Source organism: Trachinotus anak, unplaced genomic scaffold, assembly GCF_046630095.1.
Source record: "Trachinotus anak isolate AG129_WGS33_773 ecotype Australia unplaced genomic scaffold, CSIRO_AGI_Tana_v1 ptg000013l, whole genome shotgun sequence".
Taxonomy (NCBI): Eukaryota; Metazoa; Chordata; class Actinopteri; order Carangiformes; family Carangidae; genus Trachinotus; species Trachinotus anak.
This window is the reverse complement of record NW_027273864.1, coordinates 3,147,456-3,173,347: the sequence shown is the minus strand read 5'-3', so window position 1 is coordinate 3,173,347 and position 25,892 is coordinate 3,147,456. Positions and strand designations below refer to the sequence as shown.

Sequence of the window (25,892 nt, the reverse complement as noted above, 5' to 3'; positions counted from 1 at the left end):
ATTAAGTTGCATCGTATGTTTGCTAGTTACCTGATAGCATTACATTCACCTTCTAAATACTGTCAACCATCTATTGTATGTCTCTCACTTTCTTCCTCATTAGTGGCATCTTTGTCTTCCATAATGATTCACTATCTGTGATAACTATGCTTTGATTACAGTCATAGTTAAGTTGTAGCCCGATGTAGCAGTTAGTGTTGATGTCACACTCAAACCTACTATGAAACCCATGATCAGCTGTTGCAGTACGATAGTCTTTGGTATGTGAATCCTGGATCACTGCTTATTTGTTCAGAAATTTGTAGAGTCTCAGTTCGAGGGAGTCATTCTTCACCAATTTCCTCTAGATAACACTATTTTTTTTACTGCCCACAGGGAGTGATATAAATGCTCAGCCAGTCAGATGTCCTAAACAGTCTGTCAGGGTCAATCAGAGGAGGGTGAGATATTTGTCAGGTAGCAGCTTCAGACTTTCTGTCCCTGTACTCAGGTGAGTTAGTCCTGAAGTGGCTCCTTAAAGGTTACTGACATGATAAATCAGGCTTGATGACAGCAGCTGCCTGAGGCGTGTGTGGGGCTTAGATTTCCATCCATTCCATCTCCTGCTGTGGACATTTGATAGACATTTGTGAATCGCCTGAACTTAATTAAAAACAAATGCAATTTTTTGTGTTACTCATTGAATTTCAGGTGGATTAATCAGACACCTTTTAAATAATAAACGTGTGCTCGGCTAGAAGACTTGGCAGTCTAGCACTGAAAATACACTGGAAAAAAACAATGAGTGAATGACCTGCATTTATGTATAGATTTGTCTTAAAATTGGTTTTAGCTGACGGCACATTATTTCATGTTATATACGTTCGTTAGACCAAGTTTAGTCACCTTCAGTCAAAGGAACTATATTGATGGACTTCAATGGAGGCGGCACGGAGCGAGTAGGTTCTGTTCGCTGCTCCAGCTGCCGTCAGTGCTGGTGCTGAGCTACTTTTTGAAACTACGTCCAATCCAGCAGTTCAGAGTTGCTAACATTGCACTAAAGTCTCATGTAGTTGCATCAACGACCAGCCCACACTCCAGGGGGAATCGAACAGTGGATGTTTAAATTCCGAACTGGCACTTTTGCTAACGGGACCACAAAATAATGCCTATAAAGCTAATGTTTTAGGAAAAATCACAGTTTAATACAGCAAAGGCACTAAAAAGACACCATCATTCACGCTCTTTGTAGAACATATACTGCTGTTAACAGGGCGGTCAGGTTATGTTTGCTAAACTTGACTGAACAATTGTGATCAATCACAGCTACGATTTAATAGACCATGCATTTAAGTGTATCACCATAATAAACACTGGAATAACATTACTGATTCGTCATTTGCTGTGCTGGCTTGAGAGAAGAGACTCCCAGTCTTCTTTTCAGAAATGTTTTGCATCATAGTAGCTGCTGGGAGCATCTTGGCGCTCTTCGTAGCTGGGGATTGTTTGTTCCAATACACAGTCCAGCCTGGAAAGAGTTGGAAAGTTGAAATCCCAGTTCCCAGTGAAGTAACTGTTGAGTCACTGGTATCAATTAGATTCTATTCATTATGGCTGTGCGCTACAGAGCAGATGACCTTTAAAAATCAGATACACAACTAAGGAGATAACTGGCTATTACCCTCCATAGTAGCAAGTTTTTTTCCATACAACATGCCCTCAGTGGAGTCAGTGTGCCTCTGCAGCCACTGTCTTCAATCAAGATTCAAGGTCCCACACAGTCCTCTGACAAAACTAAAACAAAATGCCAGTCACGCTCCCAGGACCCGACAGACAGGATGCTCATGGATTCTGCTTCGCAAGACCTGGACTGGTAGCTAATGGCTGTTGATGGTGTTACATCGCAAACAGAAAAAGTTTTAACATCATCATTTCCACAGAATCTTTTTAAGCTGTGTGAACAGAGCTAATCCAGCAGACTCTCAGACCTGTGTCAAAGTCATCTGTAAACTCAAGACAAGAGCTTCCATCTGTTCATCCATAATCACTGCTTCCTGTGGGATATACAATAGCAAATACTGAGCAATGTGCACTTCAGAGAAATGTGACTTTGATCTGAAATGTGGACGGTGTCCAAACAGGGGACAGGGGAGTGTGTACACGGCACTTAAAAAGAATGTGTCTGCATGTCTGGATTAGTGTTGGAAATAATTTACTTCTCCAAAGGAATCATCATATCTACAATTCAAACTGAGGCGCGTGTACGAAGATGAAATGCTGTGCCACACGTGACATTGAGAAGGGATTTCTCAGCTCACATCATATCACTCACATTTGAAGCACTTGTCTCATACATTAAAGGAGCTAGACCACAGAGAGAGCACAAATCCACTGCAGTGGGTTTACTCTGGCTCCATGTCATTGCCAACTTGTTAATTTAAGAAATACTGTGCCAATACTCAAGCTTACGGTATTTGCAATTTGCAAGAAATCAAGTGCCCACTTGTGTGACACGTGTCCTGTTGTTGCCAGCAGACAGTGTGTGGAAGATTTTCAGAACACACTGGGACACACTTGGTTAGAATATGCAAGTTCTGTAAATCAAGCTTGCTCTAGCATGGGCCCCCCCCTCCTCCCGGCTGTTCCTCTCCCGGCTCCCTGCTGATGTAGCAATCCCAAGTGACAGCAACATCAAGAAGAAGGAACATGAGGAGCTTGAGAAATACCAAGGGCTTACAGAGGAGCTAGAAAAGATGTGGAGAGTAAAGGCAACAGTGGTGCCAGTGGTAATTGGAGCACTGGGGGCTGTGACCCCCAAACTGGGAGAATGGCTCCAGCAGATTCCAGGTACCACATCTGAGGTCTCTGTCCAGGAGAGTGTAGTCCTAGGAACAGTTAAGATACTGAACCCTCAAACTCCCAGGCCTCTGGCAGAGGACCCAAGCTCGAGGAAGACACACCAGCCCAGGAGGGGTGAGAGGGAGATTTTATATATATGTGTTTTTATATATATATATATATATATATATATATATATATATATATATATAATCTCTCTCTCTCTCTCTCTCTCTCTTTATATATATATATATATATATATATATATATATATATAGACGTCGCAATTCCACAATTCAACAGCAACATTTCCGGATGCGAACATGTTGACAACTTGTTGTTAATATAAAGAGCACATCTGAAACTTGCCCACTCCACAGATCTGACATCTGTCGTCAAGCTGCTCAGATAAATTCGAGGTGTCTCCTCCTGTGTCTTCTGGTCATCTGTAACTTGTCCCTGATGATTCGAGTCAAATACAAAATATCTCCCCACACCTGTTTCTCTCCACCAGTTGAGGTGGACCTGTGTCTGCACCTGTGCTTGCTGCTGTCACTCACTGTGTTGTTGTTATTGCTTCCCGTGCCTGCTTCTTCTCTCTGAGATGATGTCAAACCAGGATGCTTGTAGTGTTATTATACTGCTCTCATCAGTCCTGGAAGAAACACATCTCTGGTACCTATGACATCTACATACCTCCGGTACTGTAGAAAAACAGGTGCCGTCACATTATCAGAATTTTGGCATCAACTTGGTACCAAAGTATCGGTTCTGGTGACATCCCTATCTACACCTCCTTCATCTTTGCCTTGTTGCTTGTCTTTAGAAGAAGTCTACCTGTCCCCTTCACCTCACAGAGTATCTTTGAAACGCACTGCATTCAGGTGATGCTACTTCAAGATGTCTTTGCAAGTTTAGTTTTCCAGGCACATGGTTGAAAAACCTTAACACACCGTTTTAATCTATTCCACCTCTCTTTGTCCAGTGGCGCCATAACTTACTGGGAAACTATTAAACTCTTTCAGCTCTGGTTTCTCACTACACTACGCCTGGTTTGACTAACAGTCACATACAGAGTGTTTTCTACTGCTCTGAGACCAACAGTCGTGACATTAGATCTGCACCGGACAAAAAAAACCTCAGGAACATGACTGAACTTTTTCAGAGAGGCCAGTAAAAGAAACTCTAATGAGAGACTCTCTCTTAACTGATTTGATTTGTTTGACCCATGCTGGACCTGAACTGAAGTCAGCTGACAGTGAAGATATGAGGATACAATGGTGGAAATAGCTGAAAATGAGAAACAAAATGCTGTGTTGAAATAATTTTCACATAATGAGAGATGATTACACAACCATCTGCAAAAAAAAGATATGTGTTTGTTTTTGATGTGTGAGATTTTGGCTGAGTTTATTTCAAGTCAGTGCAATAAGTGACTATTCCTGGAATTTCTGACTGCAACGAGCAGAAACCAAATTAGTTTCCAATGTTGGCTCCTACACAAACACTCACAGAGTTTCTATTACTACATTAAACTTAATTCAGTTCTCTGTTCCCCAACCCCAGCCCATGAAGTGGGTCAGTTTTATTTTCCGATCCTAAGAACAGAGCTCAAGACAAAACTTGAACACTCATCATTTTTGGCATTTAAATAATTAAATTGTCTCTGTCCTTCAAAGTTAAACATGATCCCTCACAAACTCTTATCAGCCAGGCCTGAGTCCTTATGACCTTTAGCAAACATCATGCTCAACAAAAACCCAAAATACAGAGAGAAAATGTCCTCATCATCATTCACCTTAAAGACACAAAATCTACAGTCTGTCCTGGCACACAGAAGCTTTGTTAGCTGCAGCCATACACCAAGTGATATATATCTTTAATTTCAGATTTGTTCATTAAACATCAAATGTGTTTCCTGAAAGATTCAAGCCTTTTCATGGTCAAATCGCAGAAGCATGACGACAAGTTGAAGAGAAATCCCGACAAAATTAACAAGGACTTGGGCTCCGTCCACTCTGCTGTGTTTTCATTTTAAAACAAAAGCGATCTCTGTTCAGACAACTGTTTTAGTTCCCTGTCTGAAATAATCCCCATCCATACTATCACACCTGAACATGCATAATCACATGACCATTCACATATACTGTGCGTGCTGGTGTAAACAAGGAGATTGTCTGCTCTGCAGTTGGGGAGCTGGTTGCAGAAAATACTAACGCTACAATGATAATATAATACGTTAACGCTAATAACACAAACAAAAATACTTACTGCAAATGCAGAATTTAACTGCGAAGCAGCTGCTAGCAAAGACAGCAAGGTCAGCAATGCCTGTAAATCGTTATCCAAGTTGCATTTACGACTGGTGGTCGTGACCGAAAACATCCAATCAAGAGGCGAGTGTGGGTATCACCACTTCCAAAGGTCTCCATTTTTACCCATCCAGGGACCAAAACAGGGAGAGCAGTGTTTCCAAAAGTCTCTGATTTAGTAAGTAGTAGCAATGTCAAATCTGTGTTTCAGTTGTTTTATTCCTGCTGTGCTGAAAATGTACTAAACTGCAAAACCAAAAGCACCACAGCTGTGAATTTTCAGTTCTATGGCCCATTATCTAATGAAGATAATGGGCTATAGCTATATATATATATCCACTATAGCACTTTTAATTACAATCTGCCTTTGATCAATTTGTTAGCAAATTAAAAAAAAACTACAGTTTAAAAAAAACTACAGCTCCTATTTAAATTTTTGCATGTGTTTTTTTTGAGTGTCTTTTTTTTTTAAATGTGATCTCTTGGCCTGTTTCTACATTTTTGGCACTGAAGGGTTTTCTTAGTTTCAGGTTTATTTTCCTTGTTGCCACTTCTTAGTTGCAGCACACTGTTGTCTTTCAGACAACTGGTAGATTGACCTTGGCCAGATCAAGCTGCTGAGGTCAAAAAGTTCGGAGAAAAACCTTTTAGATGAAGTCAACCAGGCTCAGCGGCAGACACAGATCATCAGTGCTGCCAGCAGTATCGACCTGACCGAGGCAGGGTGTCAGTAACTCGAAGGCAAACAGAGCAAAGGGACACAATCCCAGTTATTTACGATGTCAGAGGAAGCTCCATCTGATTATCAGCTTCAAGATGGATGACCCTCAGGTGTCCTACGTCTGCACCGTCTCCAGTGCCCTGATTTAGTATGAGATCTCAAAGTACCCTGAGGTTTTTTTTCCTCTTATTTGAAGTCTGGGTGTGAAAGCAGCATTACATGTGATAGATGGGAGGGCCGTGTTATTGCCTCGAACCCAGAGGGGAGTCAGTACGACCCCCTCGAGGCTCAGCAGTTCTTGCAACCTGCTGTCCCTGGATAATACGGCTGTTATGAGGGTTTGCTCAACTGCACACTCCCGCCCTGGTGTCAGCCTGACCGACTGTTTGACCCCAATCATTAAAACAATGCTGCATTCTCTGCAGCGAAGCTCACGGGCTGCACAGAGGACTACCTAGAAATACGGACCCTGAAGATTTCACATGCTGGCGTTGTAGTGCACGGTGTCGTGCACAACGTTTGCATAGTGGCCTAGAAGAAAACACTGATCCCAACTTGGACTGATCCCATTTGTGCCATTGTGTTGTTCTGTCTGACACAGAAAAGAACATAGACCTCCTTCATTTCCTCTGCCTCTGGTGCTCCAGTTTCCTCTGCTCAGCTCTTCACCAAGTGTCTGGGTGGAAAAATCAGAGACAGATTTTTTAACTGTTATTGTTATTCCCAACAATGGAGAGAGTGTCTCTTAAGATGGCTGCATTAAAAGCAACTGGCATAGATATCGTGAATAATGGATGATATTGATTCTCATCTTCTGTTATGCTTGCATATAACTCCGCATGAAGGCTTTTTTTTCATATCTTAAGTAGATCCATGAAAGCTTTTGCCTCTCAGTGCGCTGTCGCCTGCTTTGTTCTCAGCCGATGTCAGAGCCATTTTGCTCACGGGGTTTGCTGGCAGGGAGCAAATCCTCTACATAAAAGCGGATGACGATGCAGAGTGGGTCCGTCATCTGTCACCAGGGTCGTTCTGCTGAATGTGGAGAGATAGCTGGGTCATGAGCGCGGGCCTCCTGCTTTTGTTATGACCCCAGTCATGCTGCTCTCAGTGCTGCCTGACAGCAGTAAAGTGGAGCAACAAGCAGCTAATCATGCAAAAACTAAACTTTGTTTCTGTGTTTGTAGGACTTCAGCGTGAGACAGAGTCAACACACTGCTTGGATCTGCTGTCGAGTACAAAAAAAAAATTGTTGTTTCTTCTTGAGGAGGAGTGGGGGTAATTAGGGAAACAAAAGAATGTTATTTTTGCATCTAATCAAGGCAACAAGCCTTTTTGTAATAACATAGTTTGTGAGGAGAGCATGTGAAACAGTTTGTTGACCTGGAGCGTGATGCTCTGCTGCCAAAGAGAGTCAGAACTGAAGCGAAGACACACTGAGACATCTTGTGCTGTTTCGAACTTAGATCATGTGGAAACTGGGCTCAGTTCACTAAGAAAAATCCTTTCTCATTTACATCTAGTGACTATGCAGATAGCATTTGTTTTATGTGCACATGGTTTGAGATGAAATGTCATCACAGTTCAATGGAAGGAAGTCAAATTTAGTTTGAATTTAAAGTCTTCAACAACATCTCTGTCCAGAAACGATGTTCTCATTACTAATAAAAATTATAATCCAGAGAAGACAGTTTTCACAGGGACTAGTTCTTAAACAAGTAAAACTCCATTGTATTTAGATGGTTGAAGAAATTTCTTGAGATAGTAAAACCAAAACTACAGAGTCTGCACAGTTCCATTTGTACCACTACGTGTATGTATATGAGAAAATATGTTTTACCGTAATTTGGGTGAAACAGCCCTTTAAACGAATCAGTCTTGTAAAAATGTTAGAATATTGCATCTCCTCTGCAGGAAAACCTACTCAACATAAAGCATTAAAAAAGGACTCAGTTTCCAAGGGGGCATGTTACAGGCAGTGAAAGGAGGGCAGGAAGGAAGTGGGTACTGCATCAAAGGAGCACAAAACTCACCGTGAAATGTGAAAAAACGTCATAAGTCATATTAGAGTAGCTGTGTAAGGTCTTTTGTAAAGATATTGGGCAAACTATGTGAGAGCTGTAATTCAGTCAAAAATGTACAAGTGTAGTGCTGTAGGAGCTGTGAATGTCAGCCTTTGTTAATCATAATAATAATAATAATGATGAGCTAAAAATGCAGCTCAAAGAAATCACATGCACCAAGGTCTTCGTTTGAAAAAGACAAAATGAACACAAAACCATCCATTTAAAATGAGGTGGAAAGTAAAAGCCACTTCATAATGATAACAAGATAAAGTAAAAAATAAATAAAGTAAATAAATAAAGTAAAATAAAAAAAATGAATAAAATCCATAAAATCAAGTAAGAAACTTTTTCTGTAGGACAAAAAAATAATGAATTTATCAACCAACCACTGACATCACCACTTATAACCACAGCTGGGTATTGCTGCTGATTTCCTGAATCCATTCAATTTCGATTCAAAAGGTCCCGATTGGATATCGATTTTAGTAAGAGATATTTCAGTGACAATACCAATTTTGTTGGGTATGAATGAGTATCTCAGAGAGCAACTGCTTTCAATTTGTTTCTCTAACCTGGTGCATTATTAAAAATATTAATGTTTACATTACAAATGATCCCATGGCAGTTACATGAATGCACTTTCTCTTTAACATAACAGTTTAGACACACATCTCAAGAAATAATAGAGGGGAAGTGATGTACCCCAGGGCATCGGCGACAGAGTGTAAGAACAGGTTCGCAGGCTTCTTCTTCTGTTGGCTTCTTCTTGCACATCTTGCATATGGCTTTGCTTTTGTACTTTGCTTTTGTCCAGCTCTTCACTGTCTTCATAGCTTTGGCAACTTTACATACATCAGTCAACTGTGATCACATGATCCAATGGTAGACTGACTTTATGGACAGTTTCATCATATGGAGAATATGATGCAGGATTCAGCCAGACCTCCAGCTCAGTAATATCAGACGATATCATGATGTAGTTGTGTTGTAATGAACACAAGTAGTTTGTGTTTTGGATCATTGCATTGAATTCAGAGGAAAGGTTGCAGTACAGGTGGAGGTCAAGCTAAGCTAACAGACTAAGCTATGAAAACATACCTTGCCTCCCATGTTACCAATAAGTCTGCTATTGCATGTTAAAGAATGTGCACAGTCAATGGCAACTTCTGGGGCATAAGCTGCAGTTCCTCTAATGACCACTAGGGTCTGGACCCAACAGTGAGTCAGTACCCATAGACTCCCATGTTAAAATGTCCCATTTCACAGCAGAAATAAACAGGTTTACAGCCTGACACAAAAAAACCAGTGTGTTGTCAGTTTCTCCCCAACACATCTTTCTCACTTGGCCATATCTTCTCTCTTTCTTGACAGACAGTATTACCCTTCTCAGAATGTAATATAAGGAGCTGAAAGGCCCTTTTTTCTGTTGGAAAGACATTCAAAATGGGTTTATTTCACAAAAAGTCTCCACAATGGGGCTGCTACATGGCAGATGTGAGATGTCGATTTGAAAGAGTGTTTCCAGGAGTGCAGCTTTTTTTTAAGCTTGTTTCTGGTCCACAGCTCCAGTCCAGACTGCAGATGGTGGTGGTGGTGGTGGTGGTGGATTTCTACCAGAATGATCTTACCTGAAGCTGGCAGCATTAAACATAATGAAGTATGACAGGAAGAGGGTGTCCCAGAATATAACATATAAGAAATGACTTATTCCTCACTTTTGGTGTGAGTAAGTTTCGAGCTGAACCATGCAATGTGTTTACAAACTCTATTATCATGCAGGCATGGTATCATTTTGTGACATTTGTAAAGTTAAATATTGTTCTGCTCTGCTGTTTCACATTTGGGCTGAGAGTTTGCCAGACATGAAAAGGACTGACTGGTGTTGTGAGGCCAAATGTGCATGCTGGGCTTTGCAGGAGAATAGCATTACTAGGAAGTGAGGTATAATTGTTAAGAACAATCACAAAGCTGGGACCTCTGTTGTGTCTGAAACAAAAGGCAAAGTGTGAGTGAATGCAGAGGAATGCAGAGCCAAAGATGAAGCTCTGTACTGTACAGGCCTTTCTTTCCTACCACATATATCAGGGACAACCCTGACTTGGTGTAAGGACAGTCCTTTCAAGCCTGCAGTCCATTATATTCCCATCTGCTTTACAGATGAGACCCTGGGGAGCTGAGTGAGAAGGACGGGAGGAAAGAAATGGAGATGACGCTCACATATCGATGTGGTCATGTTAAAACCATCCAGGAAATTCAACAGGCCTTGGGCTGAGCTTTAAAAAAGTGAAGGTCGTGGTTGTTCACCAGAAGACACTGCAGAGATACAGAAAGCCACCAGAGACCACAATATTTAGCAATTACTTCTAAACTGCAGCTATTTTTAAAGCAGCGATCTTTATGTAAAAATCCACCTTTCCGTCCAGTTTTTAGCTTAAGCCACTAAAAAGCTCTGAACAGGTGAGGGTCACTGCAGAGGTGGTGATTTGATCCAATATAAAAACATTGACTAGTGCAACTTTAAGGCTTTATCCTACTAATGCAGGCCTAAACCTGAGACCTGGACCCAGCTAAACCAGACTGGTGCCGCCACATTTGAGACCCAAAATCAAAGCTATATTTTTGCAGTGTTTTAGGCATCATCAGTTGTCAGCTCGCTATTGGCTGTGCTGTCTTCCTGTCTCCTCACACTGGGTATTGCATATACATGACATGCATGAACTTGGACATCTGGTAAAGATGGAAAGAGAAATTTCTTAAAGTCCTTAAAGTTTTTCATTATAACAGTAACATTCATGACTAAATAAGCAACAGTCAACATTCAAGTTAGGAGGAACATTAAGTGTCACACAAGTGACATCCTACTCAGAATCAGGTGGTGGTAAATCTTGATTGGTGCACATTACAGCTGCAAAAATAACTGAAATATTATCTAAATCAATGTCCACATCAGAGGAGCTATTTTTTGGCAAAGGTGCAGTGTGTCACAACACATGTCACAAGCTCATGGACCTGGTCACATGATTATGTTCATAAACTAAGCCGTGCTTTTTGAAAGGTGGAGCTTTTTCACCATAACAGCAAGGCCAGCCTAATAAACGTGAATGTTCGTGACTGACTGACTGACTGACTGACTTAGTGAGTGATTAAGCTGCACTATTGGTCAGCTGAATGCCGTGTGACATATTCATGAAGTGAGACCACTGGTCGGCCGGCAGAGTGTTGGAGTTACGCCATTGGTCATTCAAAATGAATTGCCGTGAACAAGTAGTGTTATCGACGTCTCTGACACCTTTAATGACTTCTTTTTTTCTTTTTTTTTTAAATCTGGTGTGTTTTTTTTAACAAACCTTAGCTACTTGCTGAGGAAGAAAGTCTCCAGTACTGCCCTGCAAGTGAGAGGCTTGTCTCTCTGTGTCTTCTCAGTTCAGTGAGAGGTGGAGAGGCGGAGCAGCAGATGGAGGCTGTGCACGGTGTGAGAGACAAAACAAGACCGATATCCTGTCGCCTCTAACTTTCTCTCCAAGTGATCATCTTAAATGTAAATATAGGTGGAATCACAGCACTGTCTTTGTTTTTTCATTTATGTGTTTGGGGATTTTTAGATCAGGATATTAGCAGCAGCAGAGCAGCAGCTTGGGAGTCGACATGTAGTCTTTATGGGCTGCGTTTCAGCTGCTATTGTCTAGCAACAGAAACAGAAAAAAACTTGTAAATGAGAACAGCTTTACTGAAGATTCAGTTATATTAAAATCCTCTCTATGTGAGCACAGAGAGGAGGAGAGGAGCAAACAGATTAAGGGCGGAAAGCAGCTGACACCAGGCAGAATGTAAATACAACACAATGACGTCAGTTGTTTAGAGCACCTCCACAACAGTTTTCAACTACGTTGTCATATGTGGTCCAACCGTATCCTTGGTTTGGACCTAGTCTTGCTTCTTGTTTTACCTGAACCCTGAGCTCTTTAAATGAGCCATGTTGTAATCAGTAGATATAACAACATCAGTGACTGTTATGAATAAATAAAAAAAGATCCTTTATTATTGTTATTATTATTATTATTATTATTGTTAACAACTCAGAACACACAATTAACAAATAAAAAAAGTTATTTATAGTGTACAAGAAACTCCTAGCCTGTGATCTGATTGAATGGCTATTTCACTGGAGATGGTGTTCCAATGGTGAACTATCAATTCAATAAGACAAAACAGGCACATAATAGAATGAGTAAAATTAGCATCTACCAAATTAGATTTTACATCCATCCTGTATTTCAGTCACTCTATGTTTGAATCTTAAAGCTACATTTCAATGTAGTTGATATAAAATAAATTGTAGTGACATTTGGTTTTAATGGTCATCATTAGTCTCAATCATACTAGGAAAAGAGGAGGGCCTGGCTCATTGGCATATAGCCTAACTTTTCATTGATGGAAACCACCCAAACGGTACAAAATAAATAAAAAGTGGCTCAATTGGGCGGAAAATCGTCCAGTCTGGCAAAGCCACTGGTGCTTCCAACGTCTGTAATGGGCTGGGCCAAAAGATCACACAGGGGATGGGAGGGGGCTTGTTTTCCATTCCATCAGCACTCTGCTCTGACCTTTGCATTTAAAACACATCCTGGCCTGTGAAAATCTGGAATTAGTTCAACAAATGTCAGGCTTGATGAACAGAGCATTATTTTTTTAGTGAACCATGTCAAAACAAAGTGATAGACATAACAAAACATATAGACAAGCATGACATGACAAAGACTCAGACGCAGGGCAGAACCAAAGTACAGGGCAGGAGCTGATACACTGATCAAATTCATGAAACTTTAAGTTTCTAATATTTTTCCTATGTCTCACAAGAGTTGGAGGTATTCCTTACATCTCCACAACTCATCCCATGGTCACACTGGATTGAACAGGACAAAGTCACAATATATTGAAACTGATCTTTATCCTTGACTAAAACCCTGTATCTCAGCCACTTAAAGGACCATTATATGGGATTTAGTGGCATCTAGGGGTTGCTGATTGCAACCAAGTGATTAGAGCTTCACACTGATCCTGTAATATGTCTCTGAATGTTGAACGATGTTCCTGCCAGTCTGCTGTATTATATGTACTGTATAATGTCAACAGTCTCCTCATATTGTTCTGGAGAAGGAGTAAGTCAGTTCTGCTCTGCCTGGTTTATTTGTTTTGGAGGCATATTGATGAATGACCCTAACTATGTGTTTCAGGGTGAGAAAACCTCCTGACTGTGTCAGAACAGTGGGAGCTGAGGCAGTTAGCATCCTCGTATTGTTCTAGACCATTACCCACTCTGGCCTGCTTGTGTTATTACATTGTAAAAACGACACTCCCTGAATGGCCTGAGTGCCTCATCAGTCCATTCATACTGGCTGCACAAATAAGCACATTGCAACAGAAAGCATACAGACAGGAAAGATAAAGTCCATCATGTTTTACGGCTGTGAAAGTTCAACAGGAAGGTTGGGAGCCTTCCTATCCAAAAAATTAGATGAGGCAGTGTTGTTATGTCTCGGACCATCTGCTATCTGTGCAATTCAGCCTCACTTTATATCTATATTTCCTATATTATATCTATACACCTTTCCTTAAAGCTTTTCCATTTCCTCCAGAATTTTGTACTAAGAAAATCTACAGGATTTTTCAAACACCTAAAGCTTGGGGCACTAAAACTGTGCAGGGAAACTGACATAGGTATGATTTTTAAAGTAGGATTTGTAGCTCTTTAAAGCTACACCAGTCAATATTATAGATTAAGAAGGGAAGAAATGATACCATTTGTAATGTAACAGATGTCACTCGTGATTTTAAAGCCCACAACTATACTATCCACTAAAAAGTTGAATCAGGGGGCAACTGAACTTGTTGTAGATACTTGAAACTGTACTGTTTTGGTTCAGTCTAACTGCTCTCATCAACTACCTGTCCAGCCAAGCAGACAGGCATTTTCAGCAAAAACACACCTGACCTGCCCTGTACCAAATGCCAGACAGGTAAAGTTAATGGCCAGGTGGTGAACATGGTGGAGAACTGTTTGCTCAGTTGATATGCTCAACAACATATCAACTTTATAAGGTGATAGTATGTCAGTGTTGTGTTTAAAGCTTGTTCTGCTTCCCCTAAGAGGCCAAAAAAATGAACACTGTTTTTAAAGCTTGAGTAATTTGATTTAGAGAGAAACACTGTGACAAAATGAAAATATATCTGACTTTTGTCAGTGCCAGTATTTTACATACTCTGCAGGTGTTGCGTAACATTTGCAGTCATGTGGAGTTGTGCAAGATTTTCAGTGGTGTTCACCAGCTGTTTGCTGACTTGTTGCTGGGCAGGCAGCTTACAGTGGGATTATCAAAGCTCTTCCTCTGGAAACATCTACCTATTGCCATGGGTTGGAGGACCAGAACAAGCTAACGGTGCTGAAATGCTACGTAGAGCTGAGGGTGAAAGTACAGCTATGTGACCATTCTCTGTGGGTTTGTCTCTATGAACAGCTCCTTTGACATTAGACATTGTCATTTCATCCATAGTGAATAGAAACAATATTGATTACTGCAGCTTTAAAGGCTATCCAATCCATGTATTAAATGGCAGATGAACTCTGGAATACCTTACTGTCTTTAACTGAGGGACTCATTGAATACTGAACAAATACTGTCAATACATTTTGCAAAGACGACAACTCACTGCAGTTTTTACTTTCTCTATTTTGTAAGTTGGCTTAGAGAAGAATGTCTATGTCACTAAATGACTGATATTTCTGGACACCAGCCAGTACTGTATATTGTCAGTGTATTGTCACCTCATTAGTACCCAGAGCATCCATACTGCAGAGGCATTACTGGCGGCTAACATTAATTACCTCACATGCTGCAGTTGGTGCCTGGATGTTGTCATACAGGCATTCCCAGGCAGCACAGATATGTCCAACATGTATCTCAGCGTGTTGTGAGGCAGGTCTGTTTGGCCAGACAGAGTAATGATGGGGAAGCAGCGTGAGGCCAGGCTAATCAGTCCAGACAAACCCCAGGGGAGTCCCTTCAGTTGGCGGATGTCTCTTATTTTTAGTCTATCTGCTACAGAACAGCCCAGTTTGCAGGCAGCACTGCAATCCCCAGACACCGTGTTGACTCTTGGAACAATGGCCATTGACAAAAGTGTGGTTTCTGAGATATAAATATATCTGCTCATTTCCATTGTTTGTCAGGTAATTAGAAGGCTACTCGTGAGTGTTACGCTGCGTCTGGCCCTCCGGTTGAACCTCATGTTTGGCCTTTGGCAAGCACTCCTGGAACATACTTCACACAACAGCGGGAAATTACGCTGCTTCGAACCTTCTCATTTAGTGTCAGTGAGGAAAACCTGTGCAGTTGCGACTTCAAATAAAGCCCCACAGTTTCCTCTGTGCAAAATCAGGCTGGGATTTAAATCTGTGAGAGGCGAGCCAGTGGTTTTGTGAACGGTCATTTCCTCCTGTTGTATCATGTGTCTTAAAAGCTGCTTTAATAACGAAAGGAAACATACCTTAAACCTTACTTTATTCCCTGTTGGGTTTAAAAAGGGATGTTGCTGATTGCATTGAGACCATCAATAAAGCAAAGCAAAGATCAGACTTTACTGTTTTCAAGATGGAAGTCTTTTTAAAATACACTCTCAACAAAGACGTGAACTCTACAAGACTGATGTTTCACAGAGTGAAAATGTTGTGAGGAGAAATACTTCTTCTCTAATGTGACACTTTTTATTTTCTGAAGACAGTGCTTCTAAATTATGTAGAGAAAGTAGCAGATAGGCTTTTCTTTAAATGATTGTTTACTCAGGGGTGAAACTGAGAGCAACCAACTGAAATAAAAAGAGTTTCAAAGTGAAGCTGAAAGTAGAGCCATTTAAGGCTCAGTTGTTCTTATTTTATCTGTGGGATTAGCCTAGTTAGACGTCTCCACTTTGAGGAGAATACAATGGATATTACATCGAGGAAATAATGCATGTAGGAAATCACTAAATCTGATCACAGTGCTTTATTTGACACCATGTGGAGTAAATCCTCTAATGTAGCTGCTGTTAATTACAAGCAATAAGCTTCACTTTTCAGCAGGAATTCACACAGCGAAGTGTAATGAACTCTGCTATGAAAATGCATAGTACGAGTGTGAATTCAATGCTGGATGCTGTAATGTATCAGAACACAATGACTTGATTTATTGAAATGTTTTTGTATTTACTGGGGGTTTTTTTTGTTGTTGTTTTTTTTGTAGACATATATTAGGCTCGTGTCTTCAAAGTTATAAAACAAAGCTTCATTTACCAGTAGTGTGAATATGAAGAATATGCAAATGTTCTGTACTCAATATGAGCCAGAGAAGGTTTATTGAGTTGAGAAAACAAAAGCTCTTTCTCAGTGCCTTTTCTTCAAAGGGCACAGAGTGAATTTTGGTGTGTGTATGTGTGTGTGTGCGTTCATGCTAATACATGGATAAAAGCGGCAGAGTGAGACGGCTTAGAGTCTGACATGGAGGCAGTGGGGAAGCTGATGGGCTCTTGGCGCTCTGTAGTGCCAAGCAGCAGCAGCAGCAGCAGCGGCAGCTTGTCTCACAGTGTGTTCTTCCACCAGCTGAGCTCCATGCAAAGCAGCCAGGCTCGCTGTTACTCACTCAGCAGTGGGGGGCCATTTCAGGCTCTGTGGGACCTGCAGAGTAGCAAAGAATGTCAGTGATTGCTGTGACGGCCGCTCTTGACGTAGGCAAGGTTTGCTTCCAATTGCCTAATTGGAAGAAAGGAAGGTTTTTTTTTGTTTTTTTTAAGCATCAGCAGAAATGGGAGATTTAGAAATATGAAATGCATTCACTCAGTTATGGGGATTTAATGGGTTCCTGGTTTAACACATGTTTTATGCTCTTTTCTCGGAGTTGATGACATTGAAACGATGCCATTTTTCCTCTGAATAAGTGGATGGTAGAACGGAGAGGGTTTTGAAGCGGAGCCATTACAGGAATTTATTTTGGTATTCTTTCACTGAAATAAATAGCCATTTAATAATGACAACTGATTTAATTCACAGAGCCATTCATAAAGCCATCTTATGTCAGCTTCATTAACCATTCGTTATTACTTTCATAGTGATGCATAATCAACCTTGTGTGAAGGCAGAAAGTCTCTGCATTATATACTATTTTTCTCCATAAAAATTTAATTTTAGTTTTTATGCGTCTGCACTGGTGACAGTCAGAGTCGTAGGCGTTATGTTTTTGGGTTGCCTGTCCATCCCATTCTCATGAATGCAGTATCTCAGTAACACCTTTAGGAAACTTCTGTAAATTTGGCACAAACATTAACTAACTGATTAGATTTTGGTGGTCAAAGGTCAAGGAGAGTGTCTCTGTAAAAAACATTTTTTTAGCCATAACACAAGACTTCACACAGAAATTATCACAGAATTTCACACAATGGTCAATATTTGTTATGATTCTGGGTGAAAAGGGATGTAACCTGAAACTAGTCTGAGTGGCGGAGGCATACAAGGAGGCGGTAATTCTTGTTTCCATCAATTTTGTGAGGCCAATATATTCCACCACCACCTTCAATAATAAACACTTGTAAGGGTAGAATAATCAAATTCTGTCAACATCATCATATAAGCTGGGTAAAAGTAGAACTCATGGCTGAGCTGATTACATTTTATTGTACAGGAGTATTGAATTTATTTAATTTCAGTGGCCAGTGAAGGCAGGCTGAAGTTTTATGAGGTTTCATCAAGTGTGAGCTTCCACTTACCATTAGTGAGATTCTCTACAGAATTTCAAGGCTGTTGGATGTTTCATACCAAAATGCTCTTTGGGGGTTGTTGAGCACGTCTGATATACACTTTTGTATACACAGGTTTCTACCTTGTCTTTTTAGCCATACCAGCAGACTTCCTCCAGGGATCGTAATGTTAGTCAGTTGACTTTTGTCAGACTGAATTATCTCAACAATTATTGAATGGATTGCAATGAAATTATTACAAACACTAAAGGTCTCCAGGGGAGGATTTCCACTGACTTTGTTGACCTCTGACCTTTCATCAATTAGTTTATGACTTGACAACTATTGGATGGACTGCCTGGAAACTTTTCATCTGCCATCATTAGATCCAACTTTCCATATGTATACTTTGGTTTATGACAGTACAGCAAAACAAAGGACATTCCTGCCAGCCTCAGCTGTACATTCTGTTTAGTGCTAATCAGAAAATGCTCGCAAGCTAACTGAGATGGTGATTGTGTCAGCATGTTAGTATTGTCATTGTGAGAATGTCTTTTAGCATTGTTGTAGACTGTTAGAAAATATTTGGTTCTTTGATATTTTCCAAAATAGTTGCTCATCTTTTGTTCTGATGATTCAACCAGGAGAGTTTCATGTTCGTTCAAACCTTAGAAGTGCACCAACTGCCAGGCAACTACCATTGCACATAAATGCTGACTCAGTGTCGACTGTTGCATCTGTCTCCCAGTCGTGCTGCTTTACACTGCACAACATAAGAAAAATCAGACCTTACTTGACTCAGTACGCCCCCCAACTCTTGGTCCAGGCCATGGTTATCTCTCGCCTCGACTCCTGCAGTGCCCCTCTGGCGGGCCTCCCCTCACACACAGTGAAACCCTTACAGATGGTTCCGAATGCAGCGTCACGTCTGGTCTTCAATCAGCTTAAAAGGCCACTACTCACCGCTCTATACTGGCTACCCAAGGCTGCCCTGCATCAAATTCAAGTCACTATTGCCTGCCTACTGAGTGACTTATGGGTCTTCACTCATCTACTTGAACTCAATCATTCAGCCTTATGCTCCTTCTAGGACACTTTGTTCCTCCAAGACACGTCATCTGACGTTGTCATCCCTGCACACAAGACAATCTCAGTCCAGTCTGATCTCATCTGTGGGCACCTGATGGTGGAATAAGCTACCAGATGCTATCAGAGCAGGGGTGCCTCTCTCTGTCTTGAATCTCTTGAAGACTCATCTCTACGAAGAGCACCTCCTCTCCTAACACGACTAACACCCTAACATGCCTAACTCACACTTTAAGTGCACCTCTTTATCTGATCTATGGCACTTTGCCTTATTGAACAGATGTTTGGCTCAGTACTTACTTCAAGGTCTCCTACTGCACTGAAACCTTAGTGTTGCCCCTCACTTGTAGTTGCTTTGAATAAAAGTGTCTGTCAAATGAGTCAGTGTAAATGTAATGTTCTTGCTCACAGACCTATCAAAGGACTGCCATTCTACTTGTGGAAAACTATTTATAGAATAAACTGTAGCTTTCCATAGACCTGAGTAAAAAGTTTCCAATCGTAAAATGGGCTTCTGTATACTGGACTGCACCTCTTTAGTCAGCTGTAGAAATGTTAAAGGCGCCTTTGAGGCCCATTGCAGTCTACCATATGTGTCTGTCTGACTGCTTGTCTGTTCCATATAGTGTAGCTTTGCAGACACGGAGGATTTACTGCAGAACTGTTTTTATTCCATCTTGTGTGTGCTGATGTGTGCATACCTGTGTGTCTCTGGGCTGGGCTGCAGGTCCAGGTGTCTCTGCTGAAGGCCTTGCGCAGGCCTGTGCTGCCGGCCGGGGATGGGCCAGTGAAAACCTCCACTGCAACCACATGCTTCTGCTGGACAATGATAAGCACTCCATATGCAGGTAAGTGATGTGGCCTCAGGCGTCAGAATGTAGTTTTAATTATGCAAACATTTTTGAAAGCTGCTTTCAATCTCAATAATTAGTTGGATGGATGAAACACCAGTGGGTGGAGCAAAACAATTCCAGTTGTTAGCACAAGTTCTAGACCTCTTTACTCTTTCAGTGAAATACAGAGTAACATAAGATTACTTAAAGGGGCCATTCCACCAATTTTACACATGAAGATTAGACTAATGGTGAGCATGTGAGAACAGTTAGCTCTTTAAAGTCTGAGAGAAGAATGGGTTCGTTTGGCATGAGACTTCAGGAACTGCTGTATATACTGTATCTGTTTTCAAGCTCTGTTAAACTGGTTGTTTATAATGATGATAATAAAAGTAGACTAATCATAATGGACTTGTAGGTGTAATAATGTGTTTAACAATTATAACAGTAATAATAGCAGCAACATTATTATTATTATTATTATTATTTATAATAATTATTATTATAATGCTCAGTTCCCCCATCAGCCTTGACCAGCATAACTAAGGAATAGTTCAGGGCTTTATTACAGAGGAAACTTGTATAATTCACATTAAAATGTCTAAAAATGACTATATCTACATTATACATTTTTCTTGAATTACATCATCCCTTATCAAGGTCACTGTTTCATTTTGTTTCCTGTCAGTGGCATCATAACCTTTGTGCATGCGTCAGGATTGTGGTTGTGGTCGGACTTTTTATCCAGTTTTAAGCCACATTTTTATGATACACAACTCATTATTTTAAATGATGTATTTTAACTGAATGAAGCGTTTTAGTCATCTGATGTCTGGATCTTTAGCTATCAGGGAAACAAGCTGAGGAAACATTTGAGTGTTGGAGTTTCCTCAATGACTGTTGCTCTTTCACAATGAACTGACGCTGACAGTTTCTTCATCAGGGGGCATTTACAGGCAGTGTTCCAACTGAGTGCCTTTGATCCCAGATTTACTGACTTCTCTGGACCCTTTAGGGCCCTACTGTCACCTATTAACAAATCTAGCAACTTTTTAGACAAACCTTAGCCAACTCTCCACAGAAGGGTCAGTATTGGCCCCTGAGCACATGGTGGGGTTTTCCCTCCGTAGTGCAGAGCAGCAGCTTGAAAATGGCCTGGAAGTGACTTCTTGTTAATGTGTGTGTGTGTGTGTGTGTGTGTGTGTGTGTGTGTGTGTGTGTGTGTGTGTGTGTGTGTGTGTGTGTGTGTGTGTGTGTGTGTTTGTGTGCGTTGCATGTGTGTGCGTGTTTTTGTGTCAGTGCTGTACAGAAGCACTGCTGCCTCAGCTCACTTAAGGAGAGCCAGTGTGAGTCAGGTATGACTTCAGCAAGAAGAGGGGACACCTGTGAAGTGGATCAGGAGGATCAGTGCACAGATGACTCCTACCAGGTACATCACTGTCTCACCAGCATGAGAACTCTCACAGTGGCGTTGTTTTTCAAAAGTTAAGGCATCTGCCATAGATTTGCTTTATTAGACAGCGCGCAGTGGAGAGTGGCGGGGAAGAAATAAGAGAAAGATGGTTGAGTCACGACTGCAACACATTACATCATGGATGGATGATGTCCACGTTTCCTACCCACCGAGTTTTCTATAAAACAAACACTGAACTGATTAAAGGTTGTTACATTTGCCTCTAGAAGAGAAGATGAGCTGTTTTGAGTCAGGTTGAGGGTGACTCAACGTTTCGAATGGTTCGAGACAGTGAAAATGAGCGGTTCCACCATCAGCAGTGGTTGAGTCCTCTGAATCTTTTAGAACTGCCACAATAACATGGTGAGAACTGACTTTGCCAGTGTATTTGAGACCTTAAACAGTTTGAACATCTCCTGGAATGCATCATTGTTTTTGCCAGAGTGAGATTTCAATTTCAGATACCTGTGCCAGCAGAGAGGCTTTCATAAAGGTCAGACAGTTTATTTGTGTTTATTGGCAAACAGGTTGAAATATATTAGAGACGAACTGCCAAAATCTCCCATTTCTGTTTGCATCCTTCAGACCTGTGAATACTTCAATGTGGAAATTGGATTCGTGCCTTTGTTCAGTCAGGTCAAATAGCTTTCCCTGTTTCTCCAAGAGGAAACCTGGTGGTTTAGCTCTCCAGCCAAATGTTCATGTGTTAAGCCAGCCGAGCCAAACCACTGTGCCAGGTCATTGTTAAAGGAAAGTGAAAAAAGGTGAAAGTCTGGTTTTCTTTGCATGACATATGGTTCAGCTTGAGACTGCAGCTGAAATCCTTTGCCGTGTGTTCACAGGGATGAACTAGCCTGTCTGCCTGTTTTGTTGCTATGTCCCCGCCTCCACTGCTGTTTACTAAACAGGGCTAAAACTGGAGGGTCATAAAGAGAGGTGGTGATTAGAGATGTGAAGCACCGCAGTGACACACTCCTAATAGGCTCTGCTGTTGTGTCTGGATGGCCAGGTGTGCTGCAGCTGCTGTGCCCTTGGCTTACGGATGCACAGTGAAGGATGGGGCTGCGATGCCCACCAGTACCTGGGCAACCCATGTAGTCACGTCTTCCTCACCTGCTGCAAAGAGGAGGAAGGTCCGAGCCAGATCCCGCTGAAGAGAAAGCAGAAACCCAGACCGACATCCAAGCCGAGAAAAGGTATCTATGATCCACGGCACAGCAGTTTTCAAGTGATGGAGCTTTCAACATGGAAAACACATTCATCACGCACATTGGTAGTGTTAGGATTTAAGTTAAGTTTCTTGGTTCCACAGCTGCTTTAAGAAAAAGGCAAGAGGTAAGTCAAGAGGAAGCTAATAATCCTAGCACATTTGCTAACACAACAAAAATATAGATCACAAAATTCAAGGTCCATTTACTTGGTGCCCTGAAACTTTATATCATATCGTGATCTTCATGACTCGATAGGTTTTGCCGAGATGTAATGAAACAAAACTAGGTCAAAATCTAGTGTATGGCAGCACCACATACTGTCAATGTGCAAAACTGAGGATGTGGTTGAAAACTGTTGTGGAATTGCTGTAAACTTTTCACAGGAGCAGCAACAGGTATCTGAGTAGTTTACGTTACCAGGGTAATGCACGGAGGAAGTGACGTCTGCGTTAGTGATGTTGCAGGATGGATCCTCATGGCTACATTTTTTACCTAACCCTTAACTGAAGTTCCCTGAAGAGGGAACAGGGAGCAGGGAGGAATATTCATCTACACTGTGGAACAGTGAGCTTTAGCTCAGGGGAAGCAAGATATTTTCCATCATGCACTGTGATCTTGTAGTTGATGGGGATCTTGATCTTGTGATGGTATCAGTGGTAAAACAGGTCAGAATCAAGTCTGACCGAAAGCTGAGTGACATACTCTGAGGTGATACTAAATGATGTCAAACACATCACAAAAAGGAAGCAAAAATCCTTAAACTATAACAAAAAGGAAAAGATTTAACACTTTGTTTTTTGAAGATCTTTCTCAAGTTATTTTTTTCCACAATTGGTAACAATTTGTATAATGTTTTGCAGCTGTGGACGTATTCCATTTCCTTTATGCCTGTATAGAGGGATAATAGATATTTTGAGTGCACCAAACTTTCAGTTCTTCGGTATGAATGCACAACAAACCCAAAACCTCCTTCGAGTTGGTGTGTAGTGTGGAACTAGGACATAACAGATGTCTCCATACTCATCATACTGCTGTTACAAGTACTCTACTGATGCACTGTAGCATTGTGCTAAAACTCATCTCAGATTCACAATGAACAGTTGAAAAAGGATCAAAATCAGTGTAGATCAGTGCAGCAGAACCAGAGTTATAGTCTGTTATTCCATGCATACCTCTTTCTTGTCAAAACCTGGCACTGTACTGTACATTGCCCATAATGCAACTCAACCTTCACCTGCTCAGTTGGAGACCACTTACAGTGCATCCGGAAAGTGTTCACAGCGCTTCACTTTTTCCACATTTTGTTATCTTACAGCCTTATTCCAAAATTGATTAAATTCATTTTTTACCTCAAAATTCTACACACAATACCCCATAATGACAAAGTGAAAAAAGTTTGCTTAAAAGTTTTGCAAATATATTAAAAATAAAAAACTAAAAAAAATCACATGTACATAAGTATTCACAGCTTTTGCTCAATACCTTGTTGTAGCACCTTTGGCAGCAATTACAGCCTCAAGTCTTTTTGAGTAAGATGCTACAAGCTTGGCACACCTATTTTTGGGCAGTTTTTCCCATTCTTCTTTGCAGAACCTCTCAAGCTCCATCAGGTTGGATGGGGAGCGTCGGTGCACAGCCATTTTCAGGTCTCTCCAGAGGTGTTCAATCGGGATCAAGTCTCGGCTCTGGCTGGGCCACTCAAGGACATTCACAGAGTTGTCCTGAAGCCACTCCTTTGTTATCTTGGCTGTGTGCTTAGGGTCGTTGTCCTGTTGGAAGATGAACCTTCGCCCCAGTCCGAGGTCCAGAGCGCTCTGGAGCAGGTCATCAAGGATGTCTCTGTACATTGCTGCATTCATCTTTCCCTCGACCCTGACTAGTGTCCCAGTTCCTGCTGCTGAAAAACATCCCCACAGCATGATGCTGCCACCACCATGCTTCACTGTAGGGCTGGTGTTGGCCAGGTGATGAGCAGTGCCTGGTTTCCTCCAGACATGACGCTTGGCATTCAGGCCAAAGAGTTCAAGCTTTGTTTCATCAGACCAGAGAATTTTGTTTCTCATGGTCTGAGAGTCCTTCAGGTGCCTTTTGGCAAACTCCAGGCAGGCTGTCATGTGCCTTTTACTGAGGAGTGGCTTCCGTCTGGCCACTCTACCATACAGAGTAGAGGAGTGCTGCAGAAATGGTTGTCCTTCTGGAAGGTTCTCCTCTTTCCACAGAGCAACGCTGGAGCACTGTCAGAGTGACCATCGGGTTCTTGGTCACCTCCTGACTAAGGCCCTTCTGCCCCAATTGCTCAGATTGGCTGGGCGGCCAGCTCTGGGAAGAGTCCTGGTGGTTCCAAACCTCTTCCATTTACGGATGATGGAGGCCACTGTGCTCATTGGGACCTTCAATGCTGAAGAAATTTTTCTGTACCCTTCCCCAGATCTGTGCCTCGATACAATCCTGTCTCGGAAGTCTACAGACAATTCCTTGGACTTCATGGCTTGGTTTGTGCTCTGACATGCACTGTCAACTATGGGACCTTATATAGACAGGTGTGTGCCTTTCCAAATCAGGTCCAATCAACTGAATTTACCACAGGTTTTTTACCAATTTGCCAATCAAGTTGTAGAAACATCTGAAGGATGATCAGTGGAAACAGGATGCATCTGAGCTCAGTTTTGAGTGTCATGGCAAAGGCTGTGAATACTTATGTACATGTGATTTTTTTTAGATTTTTATTTTTAATATATTTGCAAAAAATTCAAGCAACCTTTTTTCACTTTGTCATTATGGGGTATTGTGTGTAGAATTTTGGGGTAAAAACTGAATTTAATCCATTTTGGCATAAGGCTGTAACATAACAAAATGTGAATACTTTCCGGATGCACAATATAGCCCGGCGCTGCTAGTCTCAAGCAGGGATGAGTTCCATTTTCAAACTTGTAGTTTTCAGCTCCAACCCACAATGACTCAGGTGACATCACTTGAGTCAGTTTATCACACAGCTCCCTCTGGAGACACAACAAAAGTGTTACCCAACTTTTTTTCACATTTGTATATGTGCACATTTAAAAACCTTTTTCATGTGTGAAATTTGAGGAGTAGGCTAGTTAAGTAGCCTGCTACACACAAGACTACACACCATGTTTGTGTTGATTTTGTCCCGAGTTAAAGGTCCCTTTGAGAGCTTCTTTTTCACATTTCACAATTAGTTACTTGAACTTAAGAATTCTGCCTCCTCATCATCTTTGCCTTTTAAAATTTATTTATGGCCAGTGTTACTAGCTTCAGGAAACTCTGCACTGCACTGATGTCTGGGTTAGTCCTGGGTTGAGCCATTGCTGTTTTGTCCTCATTGAAGTTTATGTCAGAGGTGGAGTATGGGCTGAGTTTGATCTTCCAAAAGACAGATGCTCCCGGTTGATTGGTCAGGAGTCACGTTACCATTCAGAGTAATGGAGAAAGATGTGTGCAAGCTGGGATGAATCAGGAACAGATGGCAGCTCAGGCTGTTGTCTCTCTACTTGTGCCAGCAAAGTTTTCCTCTGTCTCTGATCCATCAAGTACATAATGCCACTGACATTTGCATTGATGCATTTTCAAGCAAATGAGGTTGGGGATAAACATGCCTCATGCAAGATACATT

The 25,892-nt window shown here is 41.4% G+C and overlaps 1 protein-coding gene across 4 annotated transcripts in view; it reads left to right on the top strand.

Annotated features, from left to right (window-relative positions):
* The window catches only part of fbln2 (fibulin 2), a 73,079-nt gene that overhangs the window by 10,035 nt on the left and 37,152 nt on the right, over window positions 1-25,892 (top strand). For all 4 annotated transcript variants that reach the window (XM_071494540.1, XM_071494539.1, XM_071494537.1 and 1 more), the window contains exons 3-5: window positions 19,489-19,609; window positions 20,894-21,023; window positions 22,057-22,243. In XM_071494540.1, the coding sequence (XP_071350641.1) occupies window positions 19,489-19,609; window positions 20,894-21,023; window positions 22,057-22,243 (438 nt within the window). The remainder of the gene's footprint in view (window positions 1-19,488; window positions 19,610-20,893; window positions 21,024-22,056; window positions 22,244-25,892) is intronic.